Source organism: Gallus gallus, chromosome 10 (genome assembly GCF_016699485.2).
Source record: "Gallus gallus isolate bGalGal1 chromosome 10, bGalGal1.mat.broiler.GRCg7b, whole genome shotgun sequence".
In the NCBI taxonomy this organism is placed as follows: domain Eukaryota; kingdom Metazoa; phylum Chordata; class Aves; order Galliformes; family Phasianidae; genus Gallus; species Gallus gallus.
This window is the reverse complement of record NC_052541.1, coordinates 7,897,487-7,911,640: the sequence shown is the minus strand read 5'-3', so window position 1 is coordinate 7,911,640 and position 14,154 is coordinate 7,897,487. Positions and strand designations below refer to the sequence as shown.

Below are 14,154 nucleotides of genomic sequence, written 5' to 3'. Positions count from 1 at the left end.
GATCTCAAGTTTTAGGAGTTGTGCTGCAACAAGCCTGACTGCAAGATGCAGAATTTTCAGGTAGGGCAATTAACCATTGGTCTGCAGCTCTCCTCCTTGTGAGGACAACAAGGAACTGCACTAAAACATTCCCGAGCTGCTATACGTAAAGTAAGTCAGCCATAAAAAGAACACAAGCAGTTAGTTTAAAAATACGTTCAAGTAGAAATACCATCATATTTGTATTATGGCAAATATTATCCCCTACGTAGCTCTGTATATAATGAGAGCTCAAACTGCAGTGAGAAGTTCTGTTTTTGCAGGTGTCGAGGGCCAAACACGCTCCCAGAGCACTCCCTTTGTGTGTCACACACAGTACGGTGGTGTGGATCTCAGACAGATGATAGCTCATCTATACTCTGTGCACACAGGCTTACCGGCATGCACATGTGTGTGAGCACTGAGTCATTATACAGACCAGAAACCAGTGGCATATCTAGAATTACTTGTAAAGAGTTTAATTCAAATGCCTTATCCCAGCAGGTAACTCCACGTGGATGAGGACACAGGGCTCTGCTTCCTCGGCCATGAAATGCACTGCAGCATTTCCCTCCATACACGAACACGTCTGTTACTTTCCCCCCATTACCTTCTTAGCCGCCTCATTTTCTACAGTCTCTCTCACTGGTTGCATGTCTTTGACATTTAACAAGGCTATTCATTTTAATTACATTTAGATTATGCCGAACAACCTCCCTAGTGGTTTGGCACAGCAGGGTTATTTTTAGCCTTCACATTTTCATACAGGGACATCTCGATCTTCTAAAACATGCCCTAAAGAAAATTTCCATTTCCTACAGTGTCCTTGGCTCGAGCAGGCACTGCTGTTTATATTCAGTGGCACAGAGGCGTGAGCTATTCATAAGGAGTTTTGTGGGAGGAATTTGCATATAAAAGTGTATTAAAAGAATACAGTAAGTGACAGCTCATTACCAGGCAATGAAGCCTGATACACCATGTACTTGTATTCCTTCCTGAATGACTTCAGCAAGTGTAAACGTACAGATGCTCATTCAGAAGGCCAGGATATTTTGCCTCTCTGTAAGAATCATACTAACTTTTCATTTCCATGCTGATTCTGGCTAAAAACATATTCCTGTGACATCTTGTTCTCATGCTGTTCCAGGCCAGGCTCTTTTAAGATAATTCACCAGGATTACTAAATCTATATTAGCGGCAGCAGCTGTGCAAGTTACTGTTGCTTTTAGTTAAATAGATGTTGAACGGTTTATATGAAGACTATTTAATTAAGACCAAACCTCTGGAACAGTCTTGAGAGCACCACAGACTGCCCTTGCAAGTGGTGCAGAAGGGGTCATCCTGCTTGTGCACATGTTGGATTTGGCCCTGATGTTTTCAGAAGCTTGAATCCTTTCCTCAAGAGCAATTTTTCTGAGCTGTGTTCTCTTACCAAATGTTGCTTACTGTCCATACTGAGAAGCATCTGAAGGAGAATAGCCTGAAGGATTTCAGGCCTCCTAAAACTTCTGGAATTCTTTTGCTCCTCTGGCTGACAATACAGCCCTACTCTTTCTTTATACTTTGTGACATTCTGAAGATGAAAAAAAATGCATTTTCCCCCCCACTTGGAAGTGGATTACAAAATGTTTTAATGTCAGCACTACTTGCCACAGGTAAATACTACTGTACTTCAAAGGATGTTCAGGGTACTACGGAATACCAATAACAATGTGGGAAAGTAAACTACATCTTCATAGAATCTGAACAGAATTTCACAGACTGCCCCTTTTTCCAAGGATGTTTTACATGTTTAAAGTATTTTCCCTGGTTTATGTCAATATGAATTTGGTGTAGCTTTTTTTTCCTTTATAATGTTGTTCTTTTTTTCCCCCAAACAAAACCACTTCCTGTGGGAAGCAATGCTGTTGTCAAAATGTTTGACCACAGACCAGCTGTAATTTACATCTTTCACCATACCTGCTGTATTTTTTAATTAGTTTTGTGAAGAACAAGCATTGAATACTTGTCAAACATTGCATTAACAAGCTGAAAGGTAGCAAGTGAGAGACTGGGAGACTGCTCATAAACAAGGCTATTTCAGTTTCTTTCCTAACCTTTTCAAGATCGTAATCCAAGCTATATTATTATCTTGATTGAAAAAGCAAGAGCAAAATGATCTCTGTGCAATTCCTCTGCATTTGAAGTCTATGTAGCACTTAGAAAAAGGAAAACAGTCTGACCGATTGATTACTTCAGTAAAATAAACACTAAGCTACTTAACTTTTGGCTGGCTTTCTGCTTTTGTACAATTAAAAGGTTCTCCCATCATTAATTCAGCTTTATAAATGCTAAGCTGAGCCTGTGGTTCGAAGAGCATTTTAAACCAGCATTAGCCAACACCACTGCTGAAGGAAGGCAGCCTGCTCCCCCTGGCCCTTCAGCCACGTGTTCCTGCCACAGCCTCCCTGGGCTGAGTGATTTTTTACGCAGGGCAACTTCCCACCCTGTCGTCATGCAACTGCACAAATGGTAGCAGAAGCAGAGAGGGACAGTGCAGACAGGTACACAAGGAACGCGGGTGCTTTCTTCCTGAACAGCTTTAAGTACTTTTGTGCTCCCAATTGCATTCTGACAGACTCAGAGCAAAGTGACTTCCCACCATGACAAAGCAAGCCACTGGCAAAACCAAGGTGCTATTCCCAGCTGCGGGCGGCTGCCTGGGATACAGCACAGTCACCAGGAATCTGTTTCATCTTATGCAGCTTGGTGAAATCGTGAACCCCATACACACCCACACAAAACCTCCAAGGGACGGAAATAGATGTTATGAATTTGTTAGTAAAGGACATTTCCCTCAAGGGGGAGCTGTTATCCAACAGACTAAATGCAAAGCTGGAAATCTGGAAACATACAGCTCAGTCCTGTCACTGATTTCAGGAATATTGTGTCACACTCGTGTTTAAAGCATCACTACCTGAGCCAACTCAACAGAAACGGCTCTTCTCTTCCTTGTGTTTCAGCACAAATAACTGGTGGGCAGTGCTACAGCTGTGGGCTTTCCAAGGCACGTGGCTGTCACTGCTAAGGCTCTAGGACTAATGGCAACTAGAGAAGTTAGACAGAGGCATGCAAGGAGCAGGAAGGCAAAGGCCACAAGGCATGAATGAAGAAAAAGCCTAGCTTAGGCCAAAAATTATCATGAAAGTAAAAAATTAATACAAAGAACTGATACAGTAAGCAGTGTATTTCTAGTGGAGAGAAGTGCTGTGCTAGAACGGATCAGGAAGCAAAAAGACTCCTGGAAGTTCTTATATACACATGCAAACACAGACACACAGATACAGAGCTAGGCAATATGGTGTGCCTAGCACATCCCTCCCTGCTTTTCAAATATACAAAGGATAAAGGGTGGAACCCATGGGCAAATGGACACAAGGCTTAGCAGCACAATGCTCACCTATCTGCCTCTCTTCCCCCATATACATCCTCCTCCCATCAGCCCTATTGCTTCTCAATATTTCCAGTTCTGCCTATGTTCACTGTTCCGGGATCTGGTGTACACACCCCATTTTCATGATGCATTTCTATACAATAATTTATGTCTGCTCCTCTGTCTGAATACGAATGTGACAGATGCACAAAGACCCAGTGCATGCATAACTGCATGCATGCAACAGGCAGAAAACTCAAGTCTTTAACTGATCTACCAATGAATATTTCCCTGTCACAGCTTCTACAAATATGCAGCAACAAGCGTCTTTGTTTTGTAATAAGCAGTCTGAGGCAACGTACAATATTCAGCTGTAAGAATGACAAAAATACTGGAGAACCGAGTATAAACGCTGAAATACACTTGTAATACAACAATTATGTCCACTAAACATTTATCCCAGATGCAAAACATCAGTGGTTTGGAATAGAAGTGTCACAGCAAAAGCTGCTTCTTCCAACAGGAGGCTGCGTTTTCTCCACTTCCCGCACACTCTCCCTTCATTTGCCCACAGAAGTGCCACTCTCAGCTGCCTGAAAAAAACACTGGCTTTTTCACAACTGCATCATCTCCTGAAATAAAGTAATGCTTCTACTAGCAATTATGCCTTCATGGCAAATATCCTCTACCTAAGGCGTTTCTCTGGGTGAGAAAGTTATCACAAAGCATAGCTCGGCTCTAGAAGTGCATTTGTTTATCGCTAACAATGAATTCATAAGGAAACTCCACCATTAACACTCCCTTTATCAAAAGCAGTGACACAACCCCCACCCCCCACAAAAAATTAAAGGAAAAGGAAAAAAAACACAGGAGAAATTAATGTTAACATTTTGATCACAACATCTGCATTTTTGTTAAACAAAGGAAGAAAACAATAAAAAAACACCGGGGGAAAAATGAAGCAATGTAACTAGCCCTGTACAGCAAATGTTTTCTTCTGTCCACTCTGAAGTCTCTTTCATGTGCTAATACTGGCATTTTTTTAAACTCTTCCCCTTTGACTTACTCAGACCTTTAAGGACCTCACACATCTAATGGTTCCTCACATTCACCAAGAACAATCAAGAGAGGTCTGGGGGTTGACATGCAGTATGATTAATGGACAATGTTGATTTAATTTCCTATAACAGGAGTTTTCTCTAAGCCTTCTCCAAGGAGCATTTTCTTTGCAATCCGGGACTTAAGTATTTTACTAATGAAGTCCAATAAACAGCAAATTAAATAATGCTGTCTCTCAGAGACAAATCCTCGCACTTCAGAAAAAGAAATAGAAACTTCTGTTTAGATAAAAAAGGTTGTAAAACAGCAACGTGCATCATTTTTGTTTGTTTCTGTTGTGTTTGATTTATTTTTACTGCTGTTGTTTTGTTGTTGGTTTCTGTTTGTCTGTTTTTAAGAAAGAAACACGAGAAACAATCTGGACGTGTCTGCCATTTTAGCTGCTTTCTCTTTTTTCCCTTTAAAACTGTATTTTCCAATTGTGATAAATTAGTCTTTATTTGCTGGAAACTTTTACAACATTGCTGTTAAAACGCGTTACTATGGATGGCTGTAATACTTGAAGCACTTCAGAAGTAACAGGGTTTTTCTGAGGATTTTTCTTTACATCAAAAACATTGTAAATATTATCAATAGTGATCAATATGTCCTTCTCATGAAGCAAATATCAACCTTCAGCTCCAGCAAAACAAGGAAACAGTACTTGGATACATCCCAACCGTTACTCAATCAACATGACCCAATTTCTCAACTGAATTCCCACACAGGGTTAGCTTCAAATGGCGGAATTTCTACCCCACGAACACAGAACAGCAGAGAGCATTTCCTGCAAGATTCTGACCACTTTACCATTTCATGTTTAAATACTTCCAACAAGACCCATTTTGCTGCACTGGAGGCGGGCAGGTTATCTTGACAGAACGTAAATAACCCCCATTCCAATTTTCAGTGCTCTGCACTGCACCTTTGATTCCACTTCCTGGATCTGCAACACAATTAGTCCGAGGTCCCAAGAGAAAACAACCGCATCCGACTCAGCTATGGAGGCAGCTGATTAAGAGATAGAAGGCCTTCCCCAGAACTGGCAGAAATTCTCCATGCTGCTGAGGTGCGCCCTTGGAACACAATCTCAACCACTGCCTTAGTAAAGCCTGCATCATGACGTTTTTAATCTACAAAATTGCTGCAAGGCATCAACCCAGGAAACAACGAAACTTCCTTCACCCAGATGACTCCCAGCGTCTCTTCGGAGAGCCCGGCTTAACTGTTCCTAACGCTCTGTTTTGAAGCACAGTACATTCTGCGCTCTTCCCTTCCCCTGTCCCTCACCTTTAAAGTGCAACTGGTGTGCAAAGTTAACATGGATTACCGCAAAAGTCAAGGTATGGTTAAATGAGAACGTCAGGACCATTTTCCAAGGCAAATGGATTCAAACTGCAGTAGTTCAGGAAGCACTTTCAAGAAGGTCACATAAAAAAAAGATACCAGGCAATCTTTCCAGCACAGAATCTACCTCTTTCTGAAAGACCTTAACTAAGAGAGACCTTATGTGTCTGCTCACATGGACAAATAATTATCCATTTGTTTTGGAACGTTGTAATGACTCTGAATTTAACTCACAGAAGCCCAGAGATTCCTCTTACCCAGCGCTTGTCATGTTCTGTCACAGGTGACATTTTAATCAACGCCAAAACAGTTACTCTGCTAATAGAGATGCTGCAGATTTCAGTATTTGGCACCTATTAAATTGTCTGCTGGTTGAGTCAGTAAACTATTGAGAGGTTTGGTGGTGTAGTTGAAGACTGACAAATACACCAAACGTTAATTAAAGCTTTCCATTACAAATAAATTGTGTGAAAGTAACATTTACTTTCAAAAACAACAACACTGGCAGATTTACTTAAGATGCCATTTAAAACCAAAAAGAACCAATAAATCAAATTTATTTAACAAAGGTTGTACTATGAGAAAGAAAGTGATAATCAAAGTAATCTGAGAACTAAAATTCAACTGAAAATACATAATTATGAGACAAATACGTGGTAGAGTGCAATGCAAGAGAGCTGTAGCTACAGAACTGCTCAGGAAGGAAGGCACTGCATTTTTACAGATGTGGCACTTGAACTGCACAATAAGTGTGCAGTGTTAGCAGCTGATACTTAACTAGCCTCTCTGGAGTAAAAAACAAGCTGATGTTTATCTAAGATTCCCATTTTGTTGTACGTACGAGTGGGAGCCAGAGACATAATTGCTGTAATGGATGCCATGCCAATAAGCTCTGACAAAAGGATGCATGATTAAAGGCAAGCTTCAGTTTTGCTTGGTAAAAATTCTATTTATAACCTGAGTGAATTGATTTTTCAAACAGAGGAGTTTAGTGTTTTAATTTCACAAAGGAGGGACAAACTTAAGGAATTGGGTCAGTGTGCAAGGCAGTTTGCCCAGGCTCCTGTCTCACTGCATTTGCACTGTCCAACCTCCTGACACTCCCCACTTGCTTGCTCTGCTCCACATCAAGCTGCACAATGGACCAACAATTGCTTAACCAAAAAACACAGCGCAGAACAAAGATTCCAGTCCTTCCTTGCTCCTGCCACCCAGCCAAGGCTCTGTGCATTCAGCGACAATAAATCTGAATCTGGAAAGAAATGCTACAAATATGTCCAGAGGAATTACCAGCACTGTCCTACACTTGAAACAAAACATAACGCACCAGCTTGAAAACTCCAACCACAGAACTGGAAAAAAAAATATCTGATCTCCACATACACTTATGGCCTGCACCACGTAGTGTGGCTCTATAAAAAAGGGACAAAAACTTACCAAAGCAGCACTTGCTTTGATATTTTGCAAGTAAAAAGAAAAGATGAAATGTAGCAAAGCCCCCTCCCTTGCCTCTTTTAATCATAACTGGTTCGCCCCCTTTCCTTATAAATTCAGGAAAAGAAAACAAGAAAAAAGTGATATGCAGATATGCCATGTCTGCATTTAGAAGACAGGCTCATTCAAAGTGGTGACAGGTCCGTCCTTTATGATTATGAAGTAAGGAATGTGTCTCTCGTTTACTGACATGTAGTAGAAGCACACCATCACACCAGGACTAGCCCCAGAGTTTGGGACTGTTAAATACAAATACACATAAATCGCTGTGTCTGCCAAAAAGTAAGAGGTCACAGCTGGGAAAAGGCTGCTTTTAAACACGTCCAGTCTACTTCTAGGGCTTTTGCTTTTATTCCTCTGCAATTTGGCCAATTCCTCCTCCCTTCGCCCAGCAAATCCCTCATGTTTTAACTGATAAGTAGTAGTAGCAAGCCTGTTACATACAATCAGGAGAACTGACAGATAAGAGGTTTAGTTTAAGGATGTAATCAGCATGAGTAAACACTCAACTGACCCAGCTGTAAACAGTGGTAATAAATGATAATATTTGTCCTGGTCACCTACTGAGCTATTACACACTTTTCACAATGGAGCAGTGTAAATATACTGGTTCCAGTATATGCAGCACACAGTACCATCACCTGGTACTATGAGCAAAAAAACTGTAGTAGTTGTACTTTATTAAGAACTATTGTCATTACTGATTTTTATTTATGTTTTTTCAAAAGACAGCTATGGCTCATTTAAATCAAAATTTCACAGCGAGTGTCTGACTCAACATAAAGTTCAAGCTAAAACACAGGAGTCCTGCAATACTGGGTTCTACTTCATCAACTAGAATTTGGAAATAGTTAAATGTGAAATAAGAAATCAAAAACAAAAGAATAAAGATGAAAAGCATACTGAGTGAGAAGAGTTGTGTTGTTTCTTTCCCATTATTTCATTACAGTGCTCAAATGGTTGGTTCCTTGAAATCCACCTGTGAATCTCAAGCTGAATTTTCATAGTGACTTATAACCAGACAGCAACATCAATTCTCACCTATGCAGTTTTGGATGGCCCACAGTTTTCAGATACAAATATGCAAGACTACATTCTGACACCAACAAAGCCCAGGATGGAACTGAATTACAGCCCCGGCTATTAGAAGTAACTACCTGGACACACTGACAGTCATGCTCTGAAATTGAAAAATAAAAGAATGTGCTCATACAACATTTCTTCTCAATATTACAACATTTGCTGTTCTTAACAAGAAAGATGGCAATAAAGCTAAGATATACACCTTCTTGCACATACGACTGTAACAGGATGCAAAACAAACCATTATGTCATATCTGACCATTATATAAACTGCCTTATGAAAATTGTGAAGTGCTTTTATGGAACTATGTGAAAAGGCACTCGGGTGACACACATCTGACAGCTTCATGGGAGGAATTCTTTGCGCTTTTTTTATCTGCCTTTATTCCATTCCCATAGATTGTAGCATCACCTTGCCTTTGCTGCTCTAGACTGAAGCTTAGCTGTAATCATGGTTATAAAGTGATATATATAGATCCAGGTGAAATTAAACAACTGAAGGCCAAGCAAGTCTCTGGAGGAATGCTAAGCGTGATAGGCAGCTGTCTAATTCTGCAGCATGAGCCTCTTCTGAGAGCAGAGAACATGCAGGGTCACAAAATACACCTCTGCATCCTTTAGATCTTGACAAATTCCTCACAAAGCACTACGACATTTTGTCCAACTGAGGAAGGACACGCGCTTTCCCTTATTTCTCCATTCTGCAACAACAGAGGTAGGACTTGAAGAGTTTCCACAGAAGCATGGAATTCTTGCTGATTAAGATCAAACATTCCAATAACACTGAGTATATTAGATAAACAAGTCTGACAGAACCCAAGTATATTCTCCAGAAGAACTGGATTGAGTAGGAGGAAGCAAGTAGGTATAATAAAACTGGAGTATCAGAAGCAGCAGCAAAGGATTGTGATATCCCTCATGTTAAGCAGCTTTAGATAACCCCAAGAAGCTTTCCCAAAGAGAAGGCCTGCAGTCTCCACACACCTCCCAAGAATCACCAAACAATTATTATTGTAATATTTATATATATGCATATGTATGTATACACAAACACACAAATATAAAAGCAGATACACTCAATGTCGTGCTCAACAAACCACCAGCAGGCCCTGTCCATCCCCTGCAGCCTGGCAGCACCTGGCCCTGGGGAGCCAGCAGCACTCTGGGGTCTGCAGCCCAAGCACAGGACAGCACTTCATGTGGGGAGGGGCTATGCCAGGGAAAGGCCAAGCTGAGTGTGCTCTCATGCTCAAGGTGTTTTCACTGAAGCTAACAGACCAGTTTTTCCATCCCCTAAGGTGTTTCTGGCTGAAAATGGTTATTTAGCACGATATCATCTTGTGTGCAACAGAAACAAAGGAGCACCTAAGGTGTACACATCCCTGCCACAACCTGATTGCTACAGCTTCCAGACAGCAACTACAGAAGGATGAATTTGCAGAGTGAATTCTTCCTTTCCTCCCTTTTTCTAAGAGTAGAAGGCATTAATGGCACAAGAACATGTTGCATTTCCCCCATCATCATTCACTTAATTAGTAAAAAATATTGCTGTTACGAGCATGGTAATAACTAATTAATTTGTCTTTCTAATTTAATTAAAGCTCAGAAGGGGAAGAACTCCAGGCAACTTTAAGAACAATGAACTTGTGTTACAGCTTCACAGTGGGTCGTGCTTTCTTCAATCTGTTAAGCAAGAAGCTAAATTTGATTTTAATCTGTCTAGATACAGCTGGTGGGATGAGATTCCAATCAGCAGTAGCACTTACCTATGAGGAGTTCCTTGTTCCAGCAAACCTTATAAGCCTAAAATGGGTTTGTCAGAGCCACTGCCCCTCTCATGCTGGTTCTACCCTCCTAATGCTCATATGGCTGCAGTGAGCTGTGACAGGCAAACAGCAGTGAATAGCGGTGACTTTAAAGACCAAACAATTCCAACACCCCTGGCATGGGCTGGTTGCCACACATCAGATCTGGGAGAGCCCCATCCAGCCTAGCCTTGAATGTCTCCAGGGATGGGGCATTTATCAAGGCAGCCTGTGCCAGCTCCTCATCACCTTCTGAGTAAAGAATTTCATCCTGACATCTAAACTTAATCTCTCTTCTTGTAGTTTAAAACTGCTCCCCTTTGTGCTATCACTATCAGACCGTGTAAAAAGTCTTTTTTTTTTTTTTTTTTAAGCTTCTTTTAACTACTGAAAGGCTGCAAAGAGGTCTCCCCAGAGCCTTCTCTTCTCCAGGCTGGAAGTAAAAATCAGAACTTACTAGAGCAGGAGTAAGCAAAGGAGGAATTAAAAATAGCGTCAAAAATGAATGGTATGCACTCAAGGGTATGTTCCTGTAGCAAATTCAAGTGATAATGGAATTTTACACTGGACTAGGAAATGGCTCACTGATGAAAAATAAATGCCAAGACCCTTAACACAAAGAAATGTCTATGTGAAACTGTGAATATTTATTTTGAGAAAGGCAGCCCTGACTCTAATCAGATCATTTAATTCTATTTACCTAGTGACTCCCGTTAAATAATCCAGTTTAAAAATAGACAGAAGTAACTGGGTAGACTTACACTAGAGTAGGAGAGACCAGTTCTTAAAATGTAAGGTTAAAAGAAACAACAAATTAAAACATACAGCATAATATTCATATTGCTATATATAACGTTCAATCACTGAAACCTATTTTACATGGCTATTGCTGCTTCTGCTTTATCAGCCTTGTCCTTCCATCAAGGGTCCATTGCAAGTCATTTAACAGTAATTCACCAATGTTACCAATAGTAATTGTTCAGTGGCAACAGATGTGAATGAGAAATACTCAAACTTTGCCACCAGAAAGCATCTATGAGCATTCCCAAATGAGAAATAACCTTTCATTTGACCATGTTTTCCAACGTCTATGAAAACGAAGCCTCTAAACACACCTTGCCCCTTAAGATCTCACACCTGCAATATTCTACCAATGCATGTATCTCATAATGAAGATATTAAATGCCCTTTATTTGAAAGAGGCTATCAATAAGTCTGTAGTTTTCACTGATTAGCCACCCTTCTGTGATTCTGTGAATTCTGTGTCCAAAAAAGGCAAATAGATGGCAGAACATGACTTCTCAAAGCCACTGTCCAGTTCGTGAAGATTGTTTACTGTAGTCAGAGATCTAAACAGATAGCTTTCCTTGCTTCATCTCAGGGCCACTTCCCAATAGATAATATTTTAATTAGAAATATCTTAATAAAATATCCTAGTTAAATTATTTAGATTATTCACAAGAAATAAAAAAGAAAAGCAAACCAAGTCCCTTATTACTGCATGGTTGTTGCTACACTCTTATTTTATATACTGCATATCATTTTACCTGCTATACTCTCCACAGGTGCAGCCACTACAGGAAGAATAAGGTTGATTGTGTACTGTTTTCTAAGAAATTATTTAGTGCACACAGGTTTTTCAAACAGCTGACTTCTCAATAGGCAAATACAGTAATCAAACAGGTATTGTCTCCATGAGAAATATGTGTGAGACTTCCAGGCTTCAACATACATAATCATCTTTGCAGTCTAAAACCATGACCAGATCAAATTTCTTGTACCAACTGAGTCTTTTGTAGTTGTGGCAGTTAATGCCTTTTTCTATAAATGCTACAAAGAAGACTTAAAAAAGAAAACAATAGATAACCTTACACAGGAAAGTTCACTTCAAATAACTCTATATCCTCCATAAAAAATAAAAAAGCTGATGTCTACTTGAAAGCTGCATGAAAATACACACTCTTGTCTAACCCATGGCATCATAAATTACACACGCATTAAAAATTTAAAGAAGGGCAACCAGATTATATGGGATGTGTCCTGTTTTGGTCACCATAGGTAGATATTTAGAATTAAGGCAAGGAATTAACACTCCAAACATCCTATGCACCATGACTAAATGTTTAATTCAAGCATGTGAATCTTCCACGTCCATACATCCCAGAATCTGGGTAACAATACGAGGGTGTGAAAGTTCTACCTCCCCAAACCCATTTTGGTTTCATTTTGTCCTCTGTCTGCACGCTTACTGGAAAGAAAGCCCAATAAAAACCATACAGATAATATATTTTAAACGTGATTCTGTAAAACATTACTTTAATCTGAGGGTTGGTATACTGAACAACTCCCATGATGGGAGTCACACAGTTAATAAATTTGCCTATTTGAAATTATTGTTTAGTAACTGGATGAGAAGTCAAACAAACAAACAAAAAACATAAAACATTTGTGTCCTAGGACACATAGACAGCACAACCTTCCCAGCCAAGCCAATGCTCTTTTGTTAAACAGTCAGCTGCTGCCAGATGCTCTGGGTAGGAATGATCACAGATGGCCAGTTGTCCACCTAACAGACCAGAATGTTCTCCCCTATGATCTCCTCTAAAATAGTATCTCAATTCTACGCAGCAGATGAGAATTGCCTGATCATGATCAAGAGGCCATTTGACCTAGTTAAGACCACAGGTCAATTCTGATAATTCAGTTCTCCACGTTACTCCTAAGTAAACTATCTCGATACGTTTCAAATGCTAAGTGTCAAGTCCTATTTTACTTTTGCTGATTACATTATAGGTCACATCTTTTAAATTAAAAAAAACACAGCTTTTTATATATAAACAGAAGCACCTTCTTACAAGGAGTAATACCAAAACACCTGTACTGATATACAAGGCAAGAGCTACAGGAGGAAACAGTCTGATGATCAACTGAAAGACTACAATGGGACTGCTCGGTGCTCTAATATGTGTGTGTTTAGTTCTGCAAATATTTACCAGTACTACTTAAAATATAAAGGAGAACATGCAGAGAGGCTACTAGCTAGCACCCCGTGCATGTTACTATCCCATTAATACTTAGAGGTATTTTTAGTTCATTTTACTGCAATAGCCTAGTCATACTTTTAGGAATTTCCAGTAACGTGTCCAGTAGCCATGACAAAGCAAGTGGTGCTTCTTGGGCAGTATAGCCATGACAAAGGTTACAAATAACAGAAACATAGCCTAGAAACTGTTACTAGACTTTCACTGTTACTAGACCAAGCAGGAACACCCAAAAGCTAAAATATCAAGTAATAAACTGAGTACCAAAAACATGGATATTTACTAACTACCAGTTCTGTGTCTTGTGGCATGCAGCTGGGTGTCCTTCTAACTTACACAAGATTAACAAGATCTGGTTATCTAAGTGTTAGATAACAACATATATTTAGGGATACAGATAGGATTATCCATCAGCAGTATAAATCTAGTTTAGATAGCTTATTGCTAGGAATATAGATGGCCAAACCTATCGCAGTAGCCTTGTAGGTCAGGAGATTTAAGATGCCTAAGATATCCTTTGATTTAATTGCCTTCCAGAACAGTTAAGAAATATGTTCTATACTTACCTAAACCACTGACAGTATACTCAAGATCACTGGCATCCAACAAAATTGGTCCATTTTCCTGCTGGCCTTCTTCTTTGTAATACAACTTGTACCCTTGAATAGCTGCAGTGTCATCAGAGTCCTGCTGCCACTGTACTGTAATAGTCGTACAATTTATTGGTTCCAAACGCAGCTCAGGAGACTTCGGTGCTGATTTTAGAGAAATATACATAATATTATATTCAAGAATAATAAAATCCTATGTTAAAATCAGAATGCCCATCCCTCAAAAGTACGCTCAAGATTCTGAT

General features: G+C 39.8%; 1 protein-coding gene across 3 annotated transcripts in view; it reads right to left on the bottom strand.

Moving 5' to 3' along the window:
- Window positions 1-14,154, bottom strand: part of PRTG (protogenin) — a 100,251-nt gene that overhangs the window by 27,753 nt on the left and 58,344 nt on the right. For all 3 annotated transcript variants that reach the window (XM_040706297.2, XM_025153830.3, NM_001030548.6), the window contains one exon: window positions 13,865-14,053. In XM_040706297.2, the coding sequence (XP_040562231.1) occupies window positions 13,865-14,053 (189 nt within the window). The remainder of the gene's footprint in view (window positions 1-13,864; window positions 14,054-14,154) is intronic.